General features: G+C 42.5%; 1 protein-coding gene across 3 annotated transcripts in view; it reads left to right on the top strand.

The window, feature by feature from the left end:
* The window catches only part of LOC132883759 (kelch-like protein 29), a 493942-nt gene that overhangs the window by 392192 nt on the left and 73841 nt on the right, over window positions 1–27909 (top strand). For all 3 annotated transcript variants that reach the window (XM_060917753.1, XM_060917752.1, XM_060917751.1), the window contains 2 exons: window positions 3429–3625; window positions 14433–14692. In XM_060917753.1, the coding sequence (XP_060773736.1) occupies window positions 3429–3625; window positions 14433–14692 (457 nt within the window). The remainder of the gene's footprint in view (window positions 1–3428; window positions 3626–14432; window positions 14693–27909) is intronic.

Here is a 27909-nt window from a genome sequence, read left to right as displayed (position 1 = left end):
GGTTTTTTGTTTGTTTTTTTATAGTTTGTCTCACAATGCGTCCTTAGAAGCTAGCCATTCATACCACAGTCATGAAAACACAATAGAGCCTAATTCTCCCTCAGTTAGTAAAAGAATTGAATATTTTAACACTCCTGAACATCAGGTTCTGATCCAGTTTGTTGCGAACAAACTGCCAAATCCAAACAAAGTGCACGAACGATCCTCCGTCATCGCCAGCTCTTTCCATTCTCACGTCTGTTTGGGGATTTTTTTTGCTACTGTAAGACAGCATTAATGAATTCGATCTGTGTGTGTGTGTGCCTGTCTTTTTCTACTATACTGTGTGTGTGTGTGTGTGTGTGTGTGTGTGTGTGTGTGTGTGTGTTTGGATAAGCCTCCAAGTGAACAGTAGCCAATGAGTCCTGGATGTTCACAGATAAATCTTAATAATAGTCTGCAAAATTAGAATCAAACTATTGTTTAGCCTTATCAGGAAACCGTGCGTGTGTGTGTGTGTGTGTGTGTGTGTGTGTGTGTGTGTGTGTGTGTGGCCGCAAAGGTTCCTATGGAGGAAATAGATGCTTACATTTCTAAACAGTTTCTCTTTGTCTTTCTATTGCTCTCATTTTTTTCATACAACTATACGGCACATATATGCACACTCACACACACACTACACACACACTTTCTCTTTCTCACCCCTCTCTCTCACTTTCTCACTATCTTTCTGTCACTCTCTCTCTCTCCTTCTGTCTCTCTTTTTGCTGTTCTGTCGCTTTCTCTCTCTCTTTCTGAAACTCTCTCTCTCTCTCTCTCTCTCTCTCTCTCTTTAAAGCCTGCAATCAGAAGCCACATGAATTCACACTTCTCTCCAAAGCGAGAAAGCAATTTCCATAACAAAAGTGGGCAGACAAAGTAAATTGCTATCCGAACCAATTCACATTGCACTAATTGACCTGGCTGATGAACATTCTCTTGTTTTATTTTTATCTCTTTTTTGTTATTATTTCTCTCCTCCCCCCCCTTCTGTCCTGTCCTCCTCTTCCTCCATAACTTAACCCAGGATTACACCCCCTTCTATTATCCTAAAACCCATCGCCGTGACAATTAGGGAGGATGAAAATAACAAACTCTGACGTTTTTTGCTTTTCAGGAGGCAGTAACATTGACAGTCTTTTCAGCTGTATCTGCAGAGCCATAATTGCACGTTGTCCTCTTGAGTTGGCCTTCTCCCCCTTCAAGCCCGCTCCGTATGAAGACTAATAATGTCCTACACACTCACATGTTCATGCACAGGGGCCATGGTGAAAATGGCAGCCGCGATGTTGACTAGGGTGTTTTGTGCAGGGGGTTTCAGGGCTGCTGGGAGGGAGGGGACAGGAACGGCTCTCTCCCCAGAGAGCAAATGATGTTATTTCAATGTTGATATTTGGTCAAGATGGTTGATTTACAGTTATAGTTGAACACTGATGGTGGATCAACCATTAATCAACCACTGATAAAATAAAAAGTTGAAAAAATGTGTTCGAATCAATGTAATGGTTGAAGGAAACATTTGATCAATGTTGAATATATGTTGATTTTGTTGTCATCATACACTGCACCACTGGACAGGAGCCTGGGTGCACTCTGGGTGAGACCATTTTGTGGGAGGGGGGTTTCCTATAGTTCATTGAATTTCATTTATTTAATTTAGAATTTTAATAGAGCACAAGGAACTATGAAGAATAGATTATTATTTATGGTTATGTGCAAATCTTGTGTGTGCAACATGTAAGGAAAAAACAAACAGAAAAACAAACATCTCCGTTTTCTACCGTACCGGACGCTATTTGGAATGGTCCAAATAACCGTCTCTCAGAAGAGCTCGAGCTCCATTGACGACAAGACTATATTTGGTAACTCCAGACTGCATCTGGGCGGCACAGTGGTGTAGTGGTTAGCACTGTTGCCTCACAGCAAGAAGGTCCTGGGTTCAAGCCTAGCGGCTGACAAGGGCCTTTCTGTGTGGAGTTTGCATGCTGTTCACATGGGTTCCCAGATAGCAAAAATCAGTTGAATCAACATTGAAATAGCGTTTGGCAGAAAACATTGAAATGATATTGAAAGTGTCCCCTTGAATTTGGGTTGAATCAACATTGAATTTTCAACCCTATCAGCATTGAATCAATAGTGATTCAACCATCATCTAAATAGAAATTTCTATTTAGATGATGGTTGAATCACTATTGATTCAATGCTGATAGGGTTGAAAATTCAACGTTGATTCAACCCAAATTCAAGGGGACACTTTCAATATCATTTCAACATTATTTCAATGTTTTCTGCCAAACGCTATTTCAATGTTGATTCAACTGATTTTTGCTATCTGGGTCATTTCAAAAGATCCAGGCCCAGTCATGGAACACGTCCCACTCCCAGAAGAATGGCTGCTGGCACACTGTGGCACAACTAACCTGCCCTTCCCTCTCTCCTCCTCTCTCTGTCCATCACACTTGTCACGTCTGTCTGTCTGTCTGCCTGCCTGATCGTCTGTGCATGTTAATTTTTTTTTCCATGCAAAATGAAATGCTAATTACACTCTCTCTAATTTGTTCTTTGGCAGCGCTGTTAAAAATAGCCTAAATTTGACAGTGTGCGTTAATGACCCTAAAAAAAAAGATCTATAATTTGCATTGATTGTTGTCTATGCTCGATGCATGCTACATGCAAATCAAAAAAGACAATACCTAATAAATGTGGCTGTCCAATGAGATGAAAAATATTGCAAATTTGGATCTAAAAGCCATTCTGACCTCAGGTGATGTTTTATCTTGGAGCATTTTTTGTCCCATTTATTCCCAGAATCCTTGCTGTAATACAGTATCTGTGCACATGGGGTTTTTGGGATGTCTCAGACGCTGAAACAGAATCAGCCGCTGTCTGGCCATTAATTGCACTCCTCTTGGCCTTGACCTTGAGTGGATTATTCTTTCACACAGGGCATAAAACCCTGATGCACACCATTATTCACAGATCCTCGCTGTACACCCTGGGGGCTTATTGCATTTAAACTAATCAGTGCAATTGGATCTGAATGACATCATCACACAGAGGATATAAATCACATTGTGTGGCATATAAATGGAGCTTTGGTCAAGACTAGAGCTGGTTAATATATTTTTTTTCTCAAAGAAATACTGAAGTAATAGTGTTACCTTTGTCCCATGTATTCCACCTGCCTTTATGTTTCCCATAAGTGTTCACTTAGCCTCTTGTGTGTATGAGCATATTTGTGTATAAGCATGCTGTGCTTTCAGATTGTGAGTGGAATATAGCAATAATGCGTTGTTCAGTTGCAGGAAACAAAATGAATTTAAAAGCGAGACCTGCTTTCTTCGTGTTTTGAGAGAAATGATTGTGTTTACGTGTCTGAGGTTCTCTAACCACTCCGTCGGTGCCATCAGGTCCCTCGGGGAGATGGGCGGTGGAGAGAAGCTGGAGCTGCAGATGACCAACATCAGCGCTGACGTGCTGGAGATGCTCCTGGAGTTTGTGTACACCGGCTCACTCGTCATCGACTCGGCCAACGCCAAAACCCTGCTGGAGGCCGCCAACAAATTCCAGTTCAACACATTCTGCAAAGTTTGTGTGTCGTTCTTAGGTAGGAACTCTCCTCATGCACCTCACATCTCACCTTTGCTCCACCCCATCATCACCTCCTTCATCTCTCTCCTCCATCCAAAGTAACTGTTCAGTGAGTTTCAGTATCAGTACTGAAATGTCAAAAGCGCCGTCACATTCTTGTGTGTATAATCCAGCTGTTTTCAGGTAGATCAATAAAAGCCGAGCCAGAGGTGGCGACTTTCGTGAAAAGTCTGACTGAGAAAGCGCAAGACGTCTGAACGCAAAACAAACAGGTCACGGATAAAGCTGAGTCGACTCCCTGAAAAGTCGAGGCTGTGAAGTTCTACGGTTTCTTTAACATTTGACTTGGGAGCGTAGGCAAAACTTTTGTTCAAATAGTCAGCCGAGCAGTCAGACAGGAAATGAAGGATTACCAGCATCTGTTATTGATCTGTTTGCTTCGCTTGTTTTCAAGCCGAAAAACGTGTTTTGGCCTCATACAGAGACAGCAGGAGATTTATCTAAAGCCCTGCATCAAATGAGGGTAAATCCAGTGCATGACACAGAAAAGTTGGAAATTGTTTGTAGTCTTGACAAGAAACGATAGCATGTCATGATCTGTCAAATGTAGAACGTCTGATCCGGAGAGTAAAACTTGGTGATTTTGGTGATTGCATGTGAAACATAAAACCCGTACTCCATTAAGAAAGGTATTGTGTATGGCGTCAAAAAAATGTACTTCACACAGATGGGTTTAGGCTAGCAGAAGCACGGCTTTGTGAAGTCTGCAAAAAGTTACATGTGTTTATTGAAGTCCTGCAGAGAAGCAAGATGCTCAAAAGCCTGCGCAGCTGCAGTGCTGCTACTTCAAGCTAGTAATGACAGTCAGGTTCATGTGGGTTTCGTGTGTGTGTGTGTGTGCATGCACGCCTATGTGTAAAAGTATGTCAGTGTCCCTTCCGGTGCCAGTGTTGGATGGAACGAAGCCTGGACCTCACCATGTGGTTGTCATCAGCTTGTCATTTATTGGCCCTGGCAGAAAACTTCAGAAGAAAAAAAAAACCATGCTCTTTCCTCATTGTGTGACGATAAGACATCTGACCTGGTTTATAGGAGATGGCACGCTACAACTCTGCATCATTCCAGACATAATAAAACCACATCTGTCTCAACCAGACACAAGCTGGGCTGAAGTTTGGCAGCAACTTGTCTGTGTGGACTTCACACGGTCTACATATTTTATCTTTCTACAGCTTATGTCACACTGAGTCATCCATAGATCCATCCAAACACCACAAGCTCTGCTTTTGTAATATTACAGATGTGGTCACAGAAAATGCACACCGTTTTCAGGCGCATTTACATTTGACATAACGCTAGGTAGTGTATAGGGAGCAGATGTGGACAAAGTACCCAACTTCATTACTTAAGGCTACATCCACACGACAACGGCAACGAGATGTTATTTAAAAAAATATTGCGTCCATATGGGCAACGATCAGTAAAATATCAGGTCCATATGGCAACGCAACGCTCACTGAAAACGATGCAATACACATGCCAGACCTCTAGGGGCGCTGTAAGACGGTCCCTTCGGAGACACCAGAACAATAGAAGAAGTAAGGACGCATGCGCATAAACTATTATGCGCGAGACTTCATATTAGCCACAAAGTCAGAAAAATCTGTTCGTAAAATTACATTATAATGACCAAATACAATGAAAAGTATTTTTCCAGTCTCGCGTGTGAAAGGTAATCCCATGTGATCTCGTTTGGACGGTAAACCTGTTGGTACAGTTAAACGCAGCACATGAATGAGGCATCTTTATTCTCCACTTTGACCCATCCAATATGGCGGCGAGGATGACGTATGATTCTACATGGAAGGCGGCGTCTTTAATGGTCCAGAATAAATTGAATGCTACACGTTGATGGATTAATTTGTTCTTCTGCGCCCTTTTTGAGGAATGTATTGTAGGACTTAAACCAACATCTGAAGAGGTGAGATCGCTCCTTTTTTTCCCTATTTTTGCTGGCGGGATTGACTCTGCCCTAAGGACTATTCTCTCTCTCTCTCTCTCTCTCTCTCTCTCTCACACTTTGCACCATTACACAATAAATATTCACAGTGAAAATATTTTGTAAGCGCGTTTCATGAACCAAGTTATAGGATTTGTTGACAATTCGCATCGAGTTCGTTACACTTCTACCCGGCGTGAAGCACTCACAGTCATGTGGTTGTGACGTCATCGTAAACAAATCCGTTCTACTCATCCAGACAACTTCGCAACGGCAACGTTGCCAGATCTTTCCACTCTGGAACCCGTTCTCAAAAGATTGCGTTTTGGGGCACCCAAAACGCCGGTGCCGTGTGGACGCCAGGCCGAAACGATAAACAATTGTATCGGATTCACCTGAATCCGTTGCCGTGTGGACAGGGCCTAAGTCAAAGTACAGATCCCACTGGTCAAATGTTACTCCGATACAAGTGAAAGTTGTCCAGTCAAATTTTTACTTAAATTAAAGTACTGAAGTACTTGCTTTTAAAAATACTTAAGTATTAAAAGTGCATTTTCTGTCAACGCATTGTTGTATTATTGCCACAATGCTTACAATACCTAATGCCTTTGAAACAACCGACTGGATTTACTGACTAGCTTGTGGAACCTGTAGAATAAACGCCTGGTAGAACGTTACAAAATGAAACACAACTGAACCGAAAAAGAACCATTGTGGGGTGTTTTTTTGTTTTTATTGTAACACTCCTCCCCACCACCACAAAGCAGCATGGTAGTGTTCTGACCCAGCTCTGGCAGTGTGTGCACGCATGTATGTGTATGTCAATCAGGAAGACAGTGGAATAGCTGTAAATACAGCTTGCTCAGAAAATAAAAACGACAATCCAACCTGCTTAAAACCCAGGTCCACACCTCCAGCTTAATAACTGCCCAACAGCAACACTGCTTTAAGCAAGACAAAAAAAATGCAAGACCATCATCTGACATCAAAACAAAAAATTCCAATAATTTGTTGTGACTGACTAGTACAATACTGTCCATCTTACAGGTCTTGTGTGTGCATGTGTGTGTGTCAGAGGTGGACAAAGTACCCGACTTAATTACTGAAGTCAAAGTACAGATCCCACTGGTCAAATGTTACTCCGATACAAGTGAAAGTTGTCCAGTCAAATTTTTGACTTAAGTTAAAGTACTTGCTTTTAAAAATACTTAAGTATTAAAAGCACATTTTCTGTCAACGTATCGTTGTATTATTGACACAACACTTATAATACCTAATGCCTTTGAAGCAACCGACTGGACTATTTTGTGAATTCACAAAATCAATGCATGCTATGCATCATGGTGGTTTAACATTAAGCTAGCTAGTTAGTGAAGTTCCACCTGTCATGCTGGCAAACTCTTTTCAAACTCAAAATCATATTGGGTAGCTAACGTTACTAGAAAAGAAAGACTTCTACATTCTGTTTATTTGGCAAGATTATGCTAAAACATATTTCTGAAAGGACTTCAGATAAGTTAATGTTATTCGTGTTAGCGTAACTCCGTTTTTACATGCTAACTGACAGTGTCCAAGTTAACTAGCTATGTGTAAACATTAGCCGTGGACAAGATTACGGCAACTTGGCGGGCAAATCCACAGAAAGTCATTTGACTAACCAGACTGCATAGCTATTGCAACGTTATCGCTAGCTCTAAAAGCACAGACAACTTCATTGCAAGCTTTCTCTTGAAATAAAGCATTTATATACTTCAATATGCTTCCGCAGGTTGGACGGCGAGTTTTTGTAGGCTGTGATGTGGTTCATTTTAGGCAAACAAAGCAAACATTTAAAACGAAACGAATCTAATCCTTTCAGAAAACCGAAACATGGGTTCTAGGTATGGCCACGGGTCCGTGCATTCTCCAGAAGAACCGCCTCCTTCCATTCTGCCATCAACTGATCGAGTTAAATAATGCTGCTGAGAAATCAGTGAACTTGATTTTATACAGTCTGTGGATGTGAAATGACCCTAGTGATGACTGATAGGTTGTCTCAGTGTCGCCTGCGAAAAAATCAGTCGTGTTTTAGAAAAGAAAAAACATCCACTTTCAAAGCTGCTTCATAGTAACGAGTAACGAGGACCTGAATAGAAATGTAGTGGAGTGAAAAGTACGATATTTGTTTTTCAGATGTAGTGAAGTTAAAGTCATAAGTTTAAAAAAATATATATAATACTCAGGCGGCACGGTGGTGTAGTGGTTAGTGCTGTCGCCTCACAGCAAGAAGGTCCTGGGTTTGAGCCCCGGGGCCGGCGAGGGCCTTTCTGTGCAGAGTTTGCATGTTGTCAGCGTGGGTTTCCTCCGGGTGCTCCGGTTTCCCCCACAGTCCAAAGACATGCAGGTTAGGTTAACTGGTGACTCTAAATTGACCGTAGGTGTGAATGTGAGTGTGAATGGTTGTCTGTGTCTATGTGTCAGCCCTGTGATGACCTGGCGACTTGTCCAGGGTGTACCCCGCCTTTCGCCCGTAGTCAGCTGGGATAGGCTCCAGCTTGCCTGCGACCCTGTAGAACAGGATAAAGCGGCTAAAGATAATGAGATGAGATATAATACTCAAGTAAAGTACAGATACTCAAAAAGTGTACTTTTTTTTAAAACTTTTATTTGTCACATGCACACTTCAAGCACAGTGAAATTCATCCTCTGCATTTAACCCATCTGAAGCAGTGAACACATGCACACACACCCAGAGCAGTGGGCAGCCACACCAAAGCGCCCGGGGAGCAGTCAGGGGTCAGGTACCTTGCTCAAGGGCACCTCAGCCCAAGGCCGCCCCACGTCAACCTAACTGCATGTCTTTAGATTGTGGGGGAAACCAGAGCACCCGGTTGGAAACCCATGCACACACGGGGAGAACATGCAAACTCTACACAAAAAGGCCCTCGCCGGCTGCTGGGTTCGAACCCGGAACCTTCTTGCTGTGAGGCGACCGTGCTAACCACTACACCACCGTTACTTAAGTACAGTACTCAAGTAAATGTACTTTGTTACTGTCCACCTCTGACAGGGAGGAGTTGTGTTCATCTTTTAAAATCACAAAATGTAGTCAGCTGCAGGTGACCACAGACAGCGGACATGCTATCGCCTGATTGGAGAAGAAGAATGTTAATAAAACATCAGATTTCCAGATCCATCCATCCAGTATCTATACAGCTTATCCATCAGGGTTGTGGGTGAAGTGGGAGCCAATCCCAGCTGACTTTCGGCAAGTGGCAGGGCTAATAAATTGAAGGACCTCCATTTATTAGCCGTATTAGAACATCCCATTTAGGCTCTGAACAAAATGGTGGCAGTGCTAGAGTAGAGTATTTTGCATAAAGAAGTGTTTTAAATTGTTCAGTCTTTTTTTATTGATTTCAAAAACGTCGATCTGTTCTGTCACCTGGGCTTCAGCGGGCAAATAGACTTTCATTAGTTAGATCTTCTAAAGAAGACACAGAAGAAGCCTTTATTTGTCACATGCACACTCAAGCAGAGTGAAAATCGTCCTCTGCATTTAACCCATCTGAAGCAGTGAACATGCACATGAGTGAGCAGTGAGCACACACACATACCCAGAGCAGTGGGCAGCAATGCTACAGCACCCGGGGAGCAGTTGGGGGTTAGGTCAAGGGCACTTCAAGCCCCATGTTAACCTAACTGCATGTCTTTGGACTGTGGGGGAAACTGGAGCACCCGGAGGAAATCCACACAGACACGGGGAGAACATGCAAAATCCACACAGAAAGGCCCCCGTCGGCCACTGGGCTCAAACCCCAAACCTTCTTGCTTTGAGGCAACAGTGCTAATCACTACACCACCGTGCCACCCTGTTGGAGGTCACTAACAGACACTGGCCAGGAATGTGTCCAAGGGTGAAACCAGTGAATGATACAATTATTAATTAGTCTGCTTTAAACAGAAACACATTTGTGACAGTCATTTAATAGTATTAGGTAAACATGTTCCAGGCCACACCATCTCAAATGGATTCAGATCTGGGAATACTTAACCCAGTTTTTATAGCCTCTGCTTCTGTTACAGCCCAATCCAGCTGTGCACTTTAAAGGAACAGTCCACCGTATTTCCATAATGAAATATGCTCTTATCTGAATTGAGACGAGCTGCTCCGTACCTATCCGAGCTTTGCGCGACCTCCCAGTCAGTCAGACGCAGTCAGACGCGCTGTCACTCCTGTTAGCAATGTAGCTAGGTTCAGCATGGCCAATGGTATTTTTTGGGGCTGTAGTTAGATGCGACCAAACTCTTCCGTGTTTTTCCTGTTTACATAGGTTTATATGACCAGTGATATGAAACAAGTTCAGTTACACAAATTGAAACGTAGCGATTTTCTATGCTATGGAAAGTCCGCACTATAATGACAGGCGTACTAACACCTTCTGCGCGCTTCGGCAGCGCATTGATATCTGAGTTCCGTATCAATGCGCTGCCGAAGCGCGCAGAAGGTGTTAGTACGCCTGTCATTATAGTGCGGACTTTCCATAGCATAGAAAATCGCTACGTTTCAATTTGTGTAACTGAACTTGTTTCATATCACTGGTCATATAAACCTATGTAAACAGGAAAAACGCGGAAGAGTTTGGTCACATCTAACTACAGCCCCAAAAAATACCGTTGGCCATGCTGAGCCTAGCTACATTGCTAACAGGAGTGACAGCGCGTCTGACTGCGTCTGACTAACTGGGAGGTCGCGCAAAGCTCGGAGAGGTACGGAGCAGCTCGTCTCAGTTCAGATAAGAGCATATTTCATTATGGAAATACGGTGGACTGTTCCTTTAAGCTCTTGTCCTGAAAAAGCAGTGAGATTGTCAGAAATATTTCCCAATGTAAAGAGCTGCGGTGTGCTTAATTATAGCCTTCTCAAACAAAGTCCGGTCCACTATCAACTCAATGAGGGCTTGCGAGTAATAGAGCGTTTGCCCCGTCATCCTTAGAATGCGAGTTCAAATCTTGATGTTGCCTCAGCCATCCATAGCCGAGAGCCCAAGAGAGTAAATTTGGCTGTACTTTCAGGGAGGGAGGGGTGACTCCCCCTATCTCCCTATTCCCCTATCCCTTTCTCTCTCTCTCTCTCCATCAATCCCAGTGACACTAGCCAATCATGGGCATCTGTGACCTCATGCATCCCATTGACGCTGATTTTCATGTCTCAGTCCCAAAAATGATTACTTCTTCTATATCCTGCACAAACTAAATGATGTCCCACATGACCGTGAAAATCAGAAAAAAAATCGCTCAGAAATGGATTTTTTAATTCGAATAAAAATAATTCATTTTTAAATGTTTTGCCAAACGTTGTCTGCATCTCCTAATATTGACTTTGGGTGAGAGGCGGGGTACACCCTGAACAGGTTGCAAGTCTATGGCAGGACTTAAACAGAGAGACAGACAGACATTCACAGTAGCCAGGTGACTTCCTCCACACGTCTTTGGACTGAGTGAGGAAACCCACGCAGCCACCAGGAGAACACGCGAACTCCACAAAGAAAGACCCTGGGTCAGCTGCAAGGTTTGAACCCAGAACCTTCTTGCTGTGAGGAGACACTGCTAACTACTGCACCGCCATGCCGCAAACCACTACACCATTTTATAGTTCATTTTTAATTCTCAACAAAGGTGGACAGTAATGAAGTACTGTACGTTTACTTGAGTACTATGCTTAAGTACCCTTTTTGAGTATCTGTACTTTACTTGACTCTTTATTTTTGGCAACTTCTGACTTTAACTTCACTACATTTGAAAGACAAATATTGTACTTTTCACTCCACTACATTTCTATCAAGGTCCTCGTTACTCATGACTATGAAGCAGCTTTGAAAGTGGATGTTTTTTTCTTTTCTTTTCTAAAACGTGATTGGTTTAATCACTAGGGTCACATCACGTCCATAGACTGTATAAAATCAAGTTCAATTATTTCTCAACAGTATTATTTGAACACGGTCAGTTGATGGCAGAATGAAAGGAGGCGGTTCTTCGGGAGAATGCACGCTATACCTACAACTCGTTTCAGTTTTCTGAAAGGATTAAAGATTCGCTTCATTTTAAATGTTTTCTTTGTTTGCCGAAAATGAACCACATCACAGCCTATAAAAACTCGCCGTCCAACCTGCAGAAGCATATTGAAGTATATAAACGTTTTATTCCAAGAGAAAGCTTGCAACGAAGTTGTCTGTGCTTTTAGAGCTAGCTATAATGTTGCAATAGCTATGCAGTCTGGTTAGTCAAATGACTTTCTAAGTTGCCGTAGCCTTGTCCACGGCTAACATTAACACGTAGCTAGTTAACTTGGACGCCGTTAGTTAGCATAAAAAATGGAGTTACGCTAACATGAATAACGTTAACTTATCTGAAGTCCTTTCAGAAATATGTTTTAGCATAATCTTGCCAAATAAACAGAATGTAGAAATCTTTCTTTTCTAGTAACGTTAGCTACCCAATATGATTTTGAGTTTGAAAAGAGTTTGCTGGCATGTTAGGTGGAGTTTCACTGACTATCTAGCTTAACGTTAAACCATCATGATGGCACAGCATGCGTTCATTTTGTAAATCCAGTCGGTTGCTTCAGAGGCATTAGGTTTTGTAAGCGTTGTGGCAATAATACAACAATGCATTGACAGAAAATGTACTTTTAATACTTAAGTATTTTTAAAAGAAAGTACTTCAGTACTTTAATGTAAGTAAATTTTGACTGTACAACTTTCACTTGTATCGGAGTAACATTTGATCAGTGGGATCTGTACTTTGACTTAAAGGAGATACGCAGAACCATGGCCTCACTTTTTGTTTATAAATGCCTTGAGACCTCAAGAATTGCACAGGAATAGTTTAAGCGTTAACAATAAATCTAAGATAGTAATTTTTACGATTAAAATGATTCATACAGGTAGTGGTCTGAGTGAATGACCTTGACATCTGTGACATCACAGCAGGAAGGCTATCGGTCTCATCGCTATTTTCGCTATACTAAAACACTGAGCTGACTGCAACTTCGATCCTCCATTTTGAGCTAATTTATCGCCATGCCATGTAGCTGTGTTGCTGGCAGGTGCAGCAACACGACAGAAGGTGGATTTATGTTGCATTTATGGCCCAAGAATGTTCAAACTGCAAATATTTGGACGCGTTTTGCGAGAAATTCACTGGCACATTTTACTGAAGACTCGTACGAAACCTTTGATCTGTTGAGGAGTGTTGGCTATAAGCCCATATTGAAAGAGGATGCAGTACCAACAGTTAAAGGAAAAGAAAACTACAAGAAAAGAAAAGTAAATTCAGTTGCACCGGTTCTCCCAGAGTGTGAGCCGAGCAGTAATGGTGGAGTACTCAGTATGGATAAAATGGAGAATGAGTGGCCCAGTCGTCAGATTTCTCCGCTGGATATGCTTGCCTCAGCAGCAATATCTCGCCCTTATGTGGAAGAAGCAAAGGAATGAAGACCTGAATGAAGAACTGAAAGTCAGATTGTTTCAAAACAATTGGCCACAAGATCGGCCTTCAAGAAGCGAGAACACAGACGGGTAAGATGCAGCTCTCGTTTGGTTACATAACAACAACAACACTCGTTGTTTACCTGCATTTAGATTAATACATGTAACTTGTATTGTGTGTTTAAGTTACCGGTATAAGATTATTTAATTTGCTTCAGAATGTGATTGTCTCAGTTCATCTGATTATTTAATTAGCCTTTTAGGTTTTATCAGTGAAAATGCATGCATGTACATGTATGTTGCATAAGTTATAACACCTATCCTGTTTTAATGAGAGTCACATGAGACTGTCGGTTCAATTCCATCCAATTCTCTAGATGGCTTTGTTCTCTGGCTTTATTTCGTAAGGCGGAGGCCTCCGTGGCCAATGTGTTACTATCGGATTCACTTTCCGATGGTTTGAACCAATATGGTTCTACATGTATAGCAGTAGCATGTACACACACTCCAATTTCAGGACTAGCACGGTCAGATGTATTACTATCTGAGGAATCCGAAGAATCTCCAATAAATCCGAACGAAGAGGCCATTGCAACTCTCGCCTGCCGAGTCTGGCTTTGGTCTATAGCTGTCAAAGGCCTTGGCCTTAAAACCGGTTACCGCTGTGACGTCACGCACTCAGGGCTAGCTGGCTCAGCAGGGCAGCTCGAATGCCAACTTTGCGGTCGATTTTAACTCTCAAAAAATATATATGTTTTATTCCCATTTATGCAGCATACAAGAGTCAAGGATGGAGATACTATCCACTCAGAAATTTATTTTAAAATAAAGGTTCTGCATATCTCCTTTAAGTAATGAAGTTGGGTACTTTGTCCACCTCTGATTCTCAACACAAGTCAGTGGCTTTTGCCTAGTGTTCATGTAAAAGTAGCCTAAGATTAAAATTGATTTGACAGTATTCAATTCAGCTTCACACTTTTGCTCGACAGACAGCTGAACATTCTTGCTAGTAGTTCAAGGTCTCTCCAGTCACAGGCGTAGAGACTTCACAATTTCAGGATGCCTGGCACTTATGACACGTTTTTGACCCCTTATTTGGCTCCTCTCTAGCGTTAGGGCACCAGTAAGTACTTTACCTGCCAGTGCTAATCCGTGGGATGCCAGCCCTGCTGGGTGTCCTGCACTCGATCGATTTGCCCCAGTGTTCGTCCAAGAAGTGCTTTGAGCCACAGAATTCCATCTGAGTTTCACAGATACACAACTCAGATAGCTTTGCTGCCTTTCTACTCAAAGCCTTGTGATCTTTTATGGATGTGGGCGCTGGTCGCTGTTTCTCTCTCCTTTGTGCTTTTCAGAGAAGCAGCTGACAGCAGGGAACTGCCTCGGGGTCCTGGCCATGGCTGAAGCGATGTGTTGCACAGAGCTGCACAACATGGCCAAGGCATTTGCCCTGCAGAACTTCCCAGACGTGGCTAGCCAGGACGAGATCCTCAGCATCTCTAAAGAAGACCTGATCAGCTACCTGTCCAACGATAGCCTCAACACCAAGGCTGAGGAGCTCGTCTATGAGACGGTCATCAAATGGATCAAGATGGATCCGACCAACCGAGTACAGGTCAGTCTTTATATAGAGACGAATGCTTTGGTAAATTCTTTGACTGTTGACCACTAAAAATAAAAATGTAAAATCGATTAAAAATAATAAACGTGTGCATTTTATGCAAACCAACATTTATATAAAGAACCAACCATAGAATAAAGTTATTTTGAGGAAATAAAAGGCATAATAACTGATGCTACTAGATAAAAGTCACAGTGTTTTGAGAATAGAGTCATAATACTATGAAAAATGTACATCAGAGGATTTAATAAAGTTGGACTTTATTATTGAAAAGATACAGACCGATATAACACTGACGTACAGCAATCATACGCCAGTATGTTATGTAATATTGCCCTGCCAGGAGATTTAGGTTTATTTTATGAGTCTGTGTGCCATAACGTGTTGAGGGCTTGACACTGAGCATGCTGGAGTTCCACCCCTTCAGGACTGAACATTTTGATTATCATTCTCTTTGTCTCCTGTGACACTATGTAGTTTTGATCCCTCATTGAATGGCACATGGATATAACCACCAACAGCCTTGAAGCCGACCACTGCCTGTGATTTCTCCTTCAGCATAAGAGACAATCCCTGTGTACGAAATCGCTCCCTACTCACTATATAGGACACTATATAGTGGGGACACCATTTTGTAGTGCTGTCCGAAACCTTTGTGAGGATTATTTACACCCTATATAGTGCACTCAAAATATTCCACAATGCATCACGAAAAGTAGTGTACAACTGATGGTCCCTAACCAAAGCAATATAGCCCATCATGCGCTGCGGTCGCACTGAAAGAAATCAAATTAAAAGTCTCAAATTTGATTTAATAAAAGGCAGTGGCAAAGAAGAAAATATTCAGCCTTGATTTAAAAGAACTGAAAGATGCAGGTACTTTGTATTGATTAATGTGGGAAATGCACTCAGTATGGATTTATCACAAAAATATGTATGTATTATTTTGAAAACCCGCCAGCCGGTTGATCTGGCACGTTTTAATTGTGCGACAGTAATTACGTAAATACCAGCGCGACGGACTAGTGTCCGAAATCATTTTTTCATTTTACCAATGAGCTCACTATATAGTCCTCTATATACTAATTCCCTATATAGGGAGTAGTGAACGAGTGAGTGATTTTGGACACAGGGAACGACTTCCCCAAATCCTCACTGTCCAAACACAAATATTAAGAAGAAGAACAATATTATTCATCAAATGTACACCTGGGAATTTCTCTGCATTTAACCCATCTGAAGCAGTGAACACACGCACATACCCAGAGCAGTGGGCAGCCATGCTAACAGCGCCCAGGGAGCAGTTGGGGGTGAGGTGCCTTGCTCAAGGGCACTTCAGCCCAAGGCCACACTGTGTTAACCTAACTCGCATGTCTTTGGACTGTGGGGGAAACCGGAGCACCCGGAGGAAACCCACACAGACACGGGGAGAACATGCAAACTCCGCACAGAAAGGCTCCCGTCGGCCGCTGGGCTCGAACCCAGAACCTTCTTGCTGTGAGGCAACAGTGCTCACCACAACACCACCATGCCACCCTCAATTACTTGATATTTGCCATTTTGTCATAGTATTATGACTTTATTCTCGAAATATTGCAGCTTTTCTTTCCTCTCCTAATATTACTTCTTGAAATATTGTGACATTTTTTCTTGCAATATCAGACATTATGACTTTCAATAGTGGCCCTAAAACACTGTCATAATATGTGAGATATACTGAAATTAGGTTCACGATTGTCCATTTTGATCTAAGATTATACGAAAGATGATGTTAGTCTGTGTTCCATTCCAATATATTTTATGTGTTTACAGCTGTGCACATAGCTCTGCAAATATTGTTCATATTGCTTATTATGTACACAAAGGCAAAACATTTTAAATACATCCATTATCTGTAGCTGGCGGCACAGTGGTGTAGTGGTTAGCGCTGTCGCCTCACAGCAAGAAGGTCCGGGTTCGAGCCCCGTGGCTGGCGAGGGCCTTTCTGTGCGGAGTTTGCATGTTCTCCCTGTGTCCGCGTGGGTTTCCTCCGGGTGCTCCGGTTTCCCCCACAGTCCAAAGACATGCAGGTTAGGTTAACTGGTGACTCTAAATTGACCGTAGGTGTGAATGTGAGTGTGAATGGTTGTCTGTGTCTAAGTGTCAGCCCTGTGATGACCTGGCGACTTGTCCAGGGTGTACCCCGCCTTTCGCCCGTAGTCAGCTGGGATAGGCTTCAGCTTGCCTGCGACCCTGTAGAAGGATAAAGCGGCTAGAGATAATGAGATGAGATGAGATTATCTGTAGCTGCTTATCCTGTCCAACAGGGTCGCAGGCAAGCTGGAGCCTATCCCAGCTAACTATGGGCTAGAGGCAGGGTACACCATGGACAAGTCGCCAGGTCATCGCAGGGCTGACACATAGACACAAACAACCATTCACACTCACGGTCAATTTAGAGCCACCAATGAGCCTAACCTGCATGCCTTTGGGCAAGTGGGGGAAACCGGAGTACCCAAAGGAAACCCACACAGACACTGGGAGAACATGCAAACTCCACACAGAAAGGTCCTCATCAGCCGCTGGGCTCAAACCCAGGACCTTCTTGCTGTGAGGCGACAGTGCTAACCACTACACCACCATGCCGTCGCATTTTAAATACATTTTTGTCATAACGTCCTGGGTCAAGAGCACATCCACAGCTACCTAATAACTAGAACATGCTGGTATAGTGAATCAAAAGATTCAAATATTCATAGCATTTTCTTAGTGCCTGAAAGTTATGAGGCTGCTTCTCAGTGGAGATATAAAAAAAACCCAGTGAAGGAGATGAGCTTTACAGGTAGTGTATCGGAACTGAGTTTTATCCTCTCTGAAAAAAGTGAAAGTCTTGGACACAGCAGGAGCACTAAATCTCCTGAAGTGTCTCTGTTCTTCTAGGTTCAAACGAGCCGTGGTGCAAGGTAGTTCATACACATGACCTCTTCAAATCTACCTCCGTACTGAAAGTTCAGGCTCAGAGACGCCAAAAAATAAATAAACCCTCAAACTTGTCTGGGCTTTGGCCCTCTTTTGTTCCGTCCTCCAGAAGACTCGGGACGCTCAGTGTTAACATAAATGCACAGTCGAGCTGCCTGTGGAATCAGATATGCAAGTGCTATGCAGCATGACATCAGGCTCTTGGCAGACGTGATGGAGCACTGTGGGTGTATAAAACACCAGAGCCATGTGTGACAGAGCTGTTGCATTGAGCTGCTGTTTAAGAAGCAGCTCACGCACTTAGAGGACACATTCTTGCAAGATAAACCAGCCCATTGGTCAGTGCTGGAGATTACACACAGAAACAAAACACTGGATCATGAACACTTTTTTTTTTTTTCCATCCCCTTTCTCTTTTTTGACTAGACTGTGGTGGAAGGGTTTTGATTGAACCTTCTGAAATTTTCCAAGTGTATGTTGAACATCAGGGTGCCGAGCAGAAAGGTAAAGCCCAATATAAGAGCTTGTTCCTCAGATTGAGCCGTTGCTGAAACAAATAAGCCATTTTCACTGTGGGAATCAATGCCTGAGAAGAAATGTAAAGAAAAAAGGACGCTTGTGATGTGTGAGATGAGCAAAACACATTTGTGCCGAAGACAGGTGACAGGAATGGAGTTTTAAAAAAAGACCTCATTTTGTCATACTTCTAGGTAAGCAAGTCAGTTTATGGCTTCGAGCTAATTACCTCTGATTTAGCACCCAATCGTCTGTGAGCAGCCCGAGTACTTAGTTTAATTTCAGCCTCGATGTGAAACATTGCCTCCATGTGAGATGATGTATGGATCCATGTTGGGTAGTTCTTCATCTCTTATTTTAATTTACATTAGTGTTGCACAGTGAGTCAACACAGTTTTCCTGTAGTCGTAACATGGGTCCCAAGTGACTCACAAAAAGAAGAATAATGCTGCTGCAAATACTCTCGCTCATGGGGCATAGGGCATATAAAAATTGTCCATGCCAGCTTAATGATCGATCCTGCCTTAGTGCTCATGACGGAGTGCTGTTCTCTCACTGGGTTAATAGATACGAGTAAATGAATTGCACAAAATGTCTTAAAGCCTAATGGTAGATATGTACAGGGTGTTTCAAAAAAATTTGATATTATTTGAGATGTAAATATCCCAGAAACTACATACTCTAGGGCGGCACGGTGGTGTAGTGGTTAGCGCTGTCGCCTCACAGCGAGAAGGTCCGGGTTCGAGCCCCGTGGCCGGCGAGGGCCTTTCTGTGCGGAGTTTGCATGTTGTCCCCGTGTCTGCGTGGGTTTCCTCCGGGTGCTCCGGTTTCCCTCACAGTCCAAAGACATGCAGGTTAGGTTAACTGGTGACTCTAAATTGACCGTAGGTGTGAATGTGAGTGTGAATGGTTGTCTGTGTCTCTGTGTCAGCCCTGTGATGACCTGGCGACTTGTCCAGGGTGTACCCCGCCTTTCGCCCGTAGTCAGCTGGGATAGGCTCCAGCTTGCCTGCGACCCTGTAGAACAGGATAAAGTGGCTAGAGATGATGAGATGAGATGAGACTACATATTCTAGGCAAATGAAACTGAACCGGATTAATGTTGAGCAATATAAGATTTATTTCTCAAAATTTGAATGAGAAATTCAAAGGTATATGGATTCCATGAACGATTTCACAAATTTTCAATATTCGTGAACCCGCTCGACCGTCTCTTCCGGTGCTGGTGGGCGTCCAGATCCTTTTGTCCTGCACAGACAGCCTTCCTCTTTGAACGTTTTGTGTCATGTCCAAATCTGCATTGCAGTTGGTGTATTTTTAGAGAATTCTCTCATAAATGCATGCTGCAGTCTTGCTCGACTGTGTTCGAGCATACTCTAACACACAAAATGCCTTTCCTTTTCCAGTGAATGGCATTTCTGTACCTAAAATTATAAAAACAAAAAACATTAAACATAAAATTTTGACCTGTTTCCACACATGCTGTTAAAATTTGAGGTCAATTGAACGAGAATTGGCAAAGTTGTTATCCCCCACCCAAACGAAGTTCGGCGGGGGATATAGAAACAGGTTCCGTCCGTCCGGTCACGTTTTCGTTTCCGGGCCATACCTTTGAACTACTGAAGATATCTTCATGAAACTTTGTATACATATCAAGCAACATGTGAATTCATGCCTTTTGCTATTTTGGATTTTTTAAACAAAGTATTTTTCAAATTTTTATATCAAAAAATAGATTTTGACTTAGTTTCTAAGAGCAATGTTCGTTTCCGGAGCATATATCCAAAACTATTCATGATATGGATTTGAAACTTGGTATACATGTTAACAAGGTGATGTAGATGTGCCTTTTCATACGAAGAAATTTGAGAAATTTTAATTTTTCATGTTTCCATGGAAACAATTTCAGACTTAGTCTCTCAGGTTAGTCTTCAGGGTAGGTTTTGTTTCCGGAGCAGAACTTGAAAACTGAGTGGTATGTTCTTGAAAGTTGGTATATGTGTTGATTAAGTAATGTATATGTGCCTTTTGATACTAAGAAATGTGAGAAATTTTAATTTTTAGTTCACCTGGACCAAAGGTCCGGCGGGCTTATGCCATAGGCTGCTGAGGTCAGTGTAAAGAGGTAGGGTTGGGTTCCTGCATCATGAAACTTGGTATATAGCTGCTACAGTGGTACTTGAAAGTTTGTGAACCCTTTAGAATTTTCTATATTTCTGCATAAATATGACCTAAAACATCATCAGATTTTCACACAAGTCCGAAAAGTAGATAAAGAGAACCCAGTTAAACAAAGGAGACAAAAATATTATACTTGGGTCATTTATTTATTGAGGAAAATGATCCAATATTACATATTTGTGAGTGGCAAAAGTATGTGAACCTCTAGGATTAGCAGTTAATTTGAAGGTGAAATTAGAGTCAGGTGTTTTCAATCAATGGGATGACAATCAGGTGTGAGTGGGCACCCTGTTTTATTTAAAGAACAGGGATCTATCAAAGTCTGATCTTCACAACACACGTTTGTGGAAGTGTATCATGGCACGAACAAAGGAGATTTCTGAGGACCTCAGAAAAAGCGTTGTTGATGCTCATCAGGCTGGAAAAGGTTACAAAACCATCTCTAAAGAGTTTGGACTCCACCAATCCACAGTCAGACAGACTGTGTACAAATGGAGGAAATTCAAGACCATTGTTACCCTCCCCAGGAGTGGTCGACCAACAAAGATCACTCCAAGAGCAAGACGTGTAATAGTCGGCGAGGTCACAAAGGACCCCAGGGTAACTTCTAAGCAACTGAAGGCCTCTCTCACATTGGCTAATGTTAATGTTCATGAGTCCACCATCAGGAGAACAATGAACAACAATGGTGTGCATGGCAGGGTTGCAAGGAGAAAGCCACTGATCTCCAAAAAGAACATTGCTGTTCATCTGCAGTTTGCTAAAGATCACGTGGACAAGCCAGAAGGCTATAGATAGTTTTCACATGATGTCACAGAGTCGGGGATTCCCTGGTGGCGGCCATCTTGGAGGGCTAGCTTACCGTACGGGTCACTGAGCACACATTGTAGCGCGCGAGTTACATTCATTTATATATTATTTACATTTATAGTTACATTACTACTATTTAAAGCTAGCAATGGTGCACACCTGTTGTATTCATGGCTGTCGTAATAGGTCAAATGATGAAGTCAAGCGGAGCTTTTATGGAATTCCCACTACAGGAGCAAACAAAGAAACTCAGCATACAAAGGAGAAATCTATGGCTTGCGAGAATCAACTGCAAGGATTATCAGCCTTCCAAACACAGTAAAGTCTGCTCCGATCATTTTATAAGTGGTAAGTTGTTTAAATAAACAATCATTTGTGTTTAAGTTTGTTTTTGGAAACCAAAACATCATGTGAACAATCTCTGGAGAATGCCTAACTGGAACCGCTGAGTGTACGTTTACATTGTAATGTACACTTAATATCGCTCGTTTGTCACGTTTCTATTTGAAACTTGTCACTTCACTCACGCAAGGGTCATTTTTGAAAAACATTTTAGGTCTATTCTGTATGATTTAATGTGTGTTTGGGGTGCAAACAGCGTGCCTTTTGGCGGATGCCGCCTGAATCGCGCAGATCCGTTTTTTTGGGGGGGAGGGGGGGGGCGTTGGGAGTGTCTGATTGTAATTTCAAAGTAAATTCTGTATTAAAATTACTAAATAAGCAAATCTGTTACAGTCCATGAAACAGGAAGTATAAGGATAAGAAAAAAACAGTTTAAATCGGGAAGCTGCGCACATTTGCGCAGCCCGAGCGGTGTGCAGGATTGCGCAAATGTGCGCAGCTTTGCGATTTAAACTGTTTTTTTCTCATCCTTATACTTCCTGTTACATGGACTGTAACGGATTTGCTTATTTAGTAATTTTAATACAGAATTTACTTTGAAATTACAATCAGACACTCCCAACGCCCCCCCTAAAAAAAAAATCGGATCTGCGCGATTCAGGCGGCATCCGCCAAAAGGCGCGCTGTGAATATATAAAGTTGTATATATCAGACAGCCTTTAAAGTTTGATTTAGTCAGTTTCAGGCTTTGGAGCAGGCTTTGGCAGTTTCAGGCTTTGGCAGCCCTGCATAGTCACTTGAAAATGCATCTTTGTCCACTTCGTAGGGGTCAATTCCCCCAATCAAGGCCAGTTTGGCTGCATACTGTTGTCGTGAGATGTCGTCTAATGTATCTATATACTTCTGTTTGCTTGATTTTGCCGACATTGATCTTTATTTTAGAAAACTGACGATATAACTTCATAAATTCGTCCGAGATAACGTAGCCGGTAGTGGCGATGGTCCGTTTTGTTTGCCCCGCAAGATGGCGGCTGGGGGGCGTTCCCCGGAATGCCGTGATGTGAGTGAAAACTATCTATTGGAAAAATGTTTTGTGGATGGATGAGACCAAAATAGAACTTTTTGGTTTAAATGAGAAGCGTTATGTTTGGAGAAAGGAAAACACTGCATTCCAGCATAAGAACCTTATCCCATCTGTGAAACATGGTGGTGGTAGTATCATGGTTTGGGCCTGTTTTGCTGCATCTGGGCCAGGACGGCTTGGCACCACCGATGGTACAATGAATTCTGAATTATATCAGCAAATTCTAAAGGAAAATGTCAGGACATCTGTCCATGAACTGAATGTCAAGAGAAGGTGGGTCATGCAGCAAGACAACGACCCTAAGCACACAAGTCGTTCTACCAAAGAATGGTTAAAGAAGAATAAAGTTCATGTTTTGGAATGGCCAAGTCAAAGTCCTGACCTTAATCCAATCGAAATGCTGTGTAAGGACCTGAAGCGAGCAGTTCATGTGAGGAAACCCACCAAGTTGAAGCTGTTCTGTACGGAGGAATGAGCTAAAATTCCTCCAAGCCGGTGTGCAGGACTGATCAACAGTTACCGGAAACGTTTAGTTGCAGCTATTGCTGCACAAAGGTTCACATACTTTTTCTACTCACAGATATGTAATATTGGATCATTTTCCTCAATAAATAAATGATCAAGTATAATATTTTTGTCTCATTTGTTTAACTGGGTTCTCTTTATCTACTTTGTGTGAAAATCTGATGTTGTTTTAGGTCATATTTATGCAGAAATATAGAAAATTCTAAAGGGTTCGCAAACTTTCAAGCACCACTGTATATAGGGCAGGGGATATAGATGACTGTCTTCTTGTTAGAATGTGAGATGATATCAAATTTTTTGAAACACCCAGTACTCTTTTTTTTTTTTGCCTTTCTATGTCCTTGAAATTAAACTATGATAAATATCTAAAGAAAGGTTATCTAATGGTCAGTTTTATCCGATGTCTGTCAATCTCATTTAAACCAGTTTAAACCTTGCACTCTTTTTTTTTTTTTTTTTACCCAAACAGTAGCTTCAGTGTGATTCAGCCTCAGCTGCTGGAGGAAAACTCCCACTGGTGTGCAGCCAAGAGTGCCAGGCAATAATCTCACTCCTGTGGTATTATTGATGCAGTGCAGGCAGAGAGTGAGATGAGTGTCGAAACATTGGCCTTTCCCTTCACGCCTCGCTCCAGGTCCACAGCACAGGCCATGTGTGTTCGAGTAGAACGGCCCCACATGCTGCCAGCAGGCCCATTAAAGCTATGCCCCGGCCAATTTCAGCCAACACTTTATCTCACTTGCTAACACTGCAGGACAAAGGGGTTTGATTAATAGCATCTCTTTTGAAGGAAGATCTAATATGCAGCTGAAAGGAGAGCTTAATGATGGTTTATCCAGGATGAGGAATCAGTATAGAAGAAGAAGAAACCTTTATTCGTCACATGCACACTTCAAGCACAGTGAAATTCATCCTCTGCATTTACCCACCTGAAGCAGTGAACAAACACACACACACACACACACTCAGAGCAGTGGGCAGCCACACCAGAGCGCCCGGGGAGCAGTCAGGGGTCAGGTACCTCGCTCAAGGCCGCCCCACATCAACCTAACTGCATGTCTTTGGACTGTGGGGGAAACCAGAGCACCCGGAGGAAACCCACGCAGACACGGGGAGAACATGCAAATTCCACACAGAAAGGCCCTCGCCGGCCGCTGGGTTCGAACCCGGAACCTTCTTGCTGTGAGGCAACCATGCTAACCACTACACCACCGTATTCCTCAGTAAATGAAGGTCCATCTGATTCAGCAGCTGTAAAATAACAATGAATATGCCGTCACTGCTGTGCGCTCCGCGTTCCAGTGAGATAAGACTTATTAGCTGTAGGAGAGCTGTTTGGCATTCGAGTGTCAAACCAGAGATGTTTTCTGCTTTGCAGACTTTGATTTTTTTTTTTTCTGCATAGATGCCTTATGGAGGATTATGAATTTTTTTTTTTTTCAGAGCTCTTGTTCTTGAATAAATATTGATTTTATGAGCCGATTTTTATACAACTTGATCAGTTTGATAAGAAGACCCATAAGTGAGCTGTCACTAAACTGGTGTAAAGCTCAGGGGTTAGAGCAGCAGCTGTGCTGTAGAGAAAGAGAAAGAAGGATAAAGGAGACAGGGTACAAACCCAGGCTGTCTTCAGTGCTGTGTGTCTTCATTTCTCTCTCTTTTGCACTCGTATGGTTCAGAAGCTGAGCTCCAGGCACCAGACCAGCTGAACCCCAGCTCCTCATGTCCTTTTTTTCCCCTTTATCGTAGTTTCTCTCTGTTTTATTTCTCTCCAGAAAGGGAATAACTCCAGATGAGCTTTTTGAAGGGTTTGTGAGGGAAAGTTTTGCTCCCTTATTTTTCCTTGCTATAATTAGTTCAAGAAAACGAAATAACGTCTCCGTATTCGGGTCTTATTTATACACAACAACGTTGGGACTATGCGATGACACTGTGGTGCCCACTGACAGCACGAAATAGAACATGCTCTGTGAGCATTTTTCATCTGTGTGACGCATCCCAGCATGCTCACAACTTGACTCGTGTCATATCTGCTCAGGATGCTGTCAAACTCATTATTCTCTGCCTTAGTGTAAATATGTCGTGTGTGTGTGTGTGTGTGTGTGGTTGGAAGGGAAGCAAATGAGGCATTTGTATTCACCTGTCCTCCCTTTTGTATCACAGTTTTCGGGATGTACACATGTATGGAGCTTGTGTGTAGGCAGTTATGTTTGTAATTAGCATAAGGACGCTGAATGCAGCCATGTGTGAGAGTGTGCATGGATGTCGGCTCCATAATTATTGGCACCATCGGTAAAGACGGGTTTAAAAGGCTATGTTTTTGTGGTTAATTAGCTTACTCTTACACAGAACAGACCAACAAACTATTTGGAACGTGTGACAGAAGGAAGCCTTTTCTTTCATCAAACCACCAGAGTAAGGCCAAGTTTACATTAGACCGTATCTGTCTCATTTTCTTCGCGGATGCACTGTCCGTTTACATTAAAACGCCTGGAAACGCCGGGAAACGGGAATCCGCCAGGGTCCACGTATTCAATCTAGATCGTGTCTGGTCCGGTGCTGTGTAAACATTGAGAATACGCGGATACGCTGTGCTGAGCTCTAGCTGGTGTCGTCATTGGACAACGTCACTGTGACATCCACCTTCCTGATTCGCTGGCGTTGGTCATGTGACGCGACTGCTGAAAAATGGCGCGGACTTCCGCCTTGTATCACCTTTCATTAAAGAGTATAAAAGTATGAAAATACTGCAAATACTGATGCAAATACTGCCCATTGTGTAGTTATAATTGTCTTTAGGCTTGCCATCCTTCCACTTGCAAGTGGTAAGTGATATGCGCTGGGATCACACACACAGCGGCTCAGTCCCGAATCACTGCTTGTGCACTTCACTCGCGCGCTCTGTGAGTTGCGCAGGGCCGGAGTGCGCACCCTCCAGAGGGCACTCGCTGTTCAGGGTGGAGTGATTTGGAGCGCAGGATGCCTGCGGAGCCGAGCGTATCCGTGTATTGGCGTTGCTGTGTGCACGCCAATCGTGTATTGGTGTTGCTGTGTGCACACTAATCGTTTTAAAAACGTTAATCTGATGATCCGCTGATACGGTCTAATGTAAACCCCACCTAAGCATCTGACGTTTGTTAGATGCCACTGAATCTATGACTGGAATCTATATTCACACGTAACAAAAAATACAGCTTTTTGCACACAAGGACTCAAGGTGAGTTTGATGTGAAAAGAAGAATGGTTATACTGAAAACTTGATTGGAGGTATTTGTGATTTGTGTGGAGCTGTTTTTCTTCTAAAGACCCTGAGAACTTTGTCAGGATACATAACATCATTGACTCAGTGAAGTATCAGGAGATTTTAAATCAAAATCTCGCTGCCTCTGTAAAGAAGCTACAGCTGGGTTGTGATTGGAAATTCCATCAGGACAATGATCTTGTACAAACATCTAAATCCACCCAGAAATGGTTCAGTGAAAGACTCAAGCTTTTAACATGACCACCTCAGTCCCCTGATCAAATCCCACTGAAAAGCTGTGAGCTGAGCTGAGACCACAAGAGAGGGCTTAGGTCCCTGTGGCACATGTACTGTAGTTAACACGTGGTGTTAAAATCTATATTTTGATAAGTGGTTTCTATTCTCTGAGAGTACTTTCACTTTAATGAAAAGGGTAGAACATGTTCATACATTGAGTGTGGATTTAAGGTAATTAACCACAAAGACATTTTTGCAGAACCTTTTTACCCATCTTTACTAAGGGTGCCAGTAATAGTGGAGCTGACTGTACAGTTGTGGTCAGAAGTTTACATACAGTGACATGAATGTCATCTTGGATATGAATGTCATGGCAATATTTAGGCTTTCAGTAATTTCTTTGAACTGTTCTTTTCTGTGGCAGAATGATTGTACAGCATACATCTTTAATTAAAAAAAATTAGAATTTGGTGCACAAGTTTTAATTTTCTTTGGGTTTTCTGAAATCAACACAGGGTCAAAATTATACATACAGGGTCAAATATTTACATCCACTCACTTAGATTATTCATTCAGAGGTGCTGAAACTTCCAAAATGTCTCTTATCTTGCCAAGGCCGAGGTCTCTTAGCTTCCTGTTAGTGATCATGATTGACTACAGCTGGTAGCTTCTCTGTGCCTTCATAAAAAGGGTTTGTTTAGAGCAGTCATTGGATTGACCAACACACAGTAAAATGTGAACGTCCAAGGAGCTCAGTGCAGATCTGAGAAAGAGGATCGCATACTGTACGTACACAACTCCGGAATGTCTCTTGGAGCCATTTCTAAACAACTGCAAATTCCAAGATCAGTTCAAACAATTGTATCCAAGTTATTGTGAGGTGTAGTCACTTTGCCAAGCCACTTTGCTTCAAGAAAACTTAAACTGTCACCCTCAGCTGAAAGAAAATTGGTTTGGATGGTCAGGAACAACCTGGGAACTACAATGGCACAGCCCTGCCATGAACTGGAAGCTGATGAATCACTGTCTACAGTTCAGATCATCATGGACTAAGAGGCTGCTATCCAAGAAATAACCCCCTGCTCTAAAATTGACACCTTCAAGCTTAACTAAAAGTTGACCATACGGACAAAGAAAAAGCCTTCTGGAGGAAAGCTGTATGGTCAGATGAGACAAAGATTGAGTTGTTTGGCCACAATGACCACCATGTACAGAGGGACACTGTACCAGCTGGTGGTGGTGGTAGGATCATCATGCTCTGGGGCTGTTTTGCTGCTAGTGGAACTGGTTCATTGCACAAAGTGGATGGAATAATGA

Source organism: Neoarius graeffei, chromosome 3 (assembly GCF_027579695.1).
Source record: "Neoarius graeffei isolate fNeoGra1 chromosome 3, fNeoGra1.pri, whole genome shotgun sequence".
NCBI classification, from domain to species: domain Eukaryota; kingdom Metazoa; phylum Chordata; class Actinopteri; order Siluriformes; family Ariidae; genus Neoarius; species Neoarius graeffei.
This window is presented reverse-complemented; position numbering and strand designations above follow the sequence as displayed.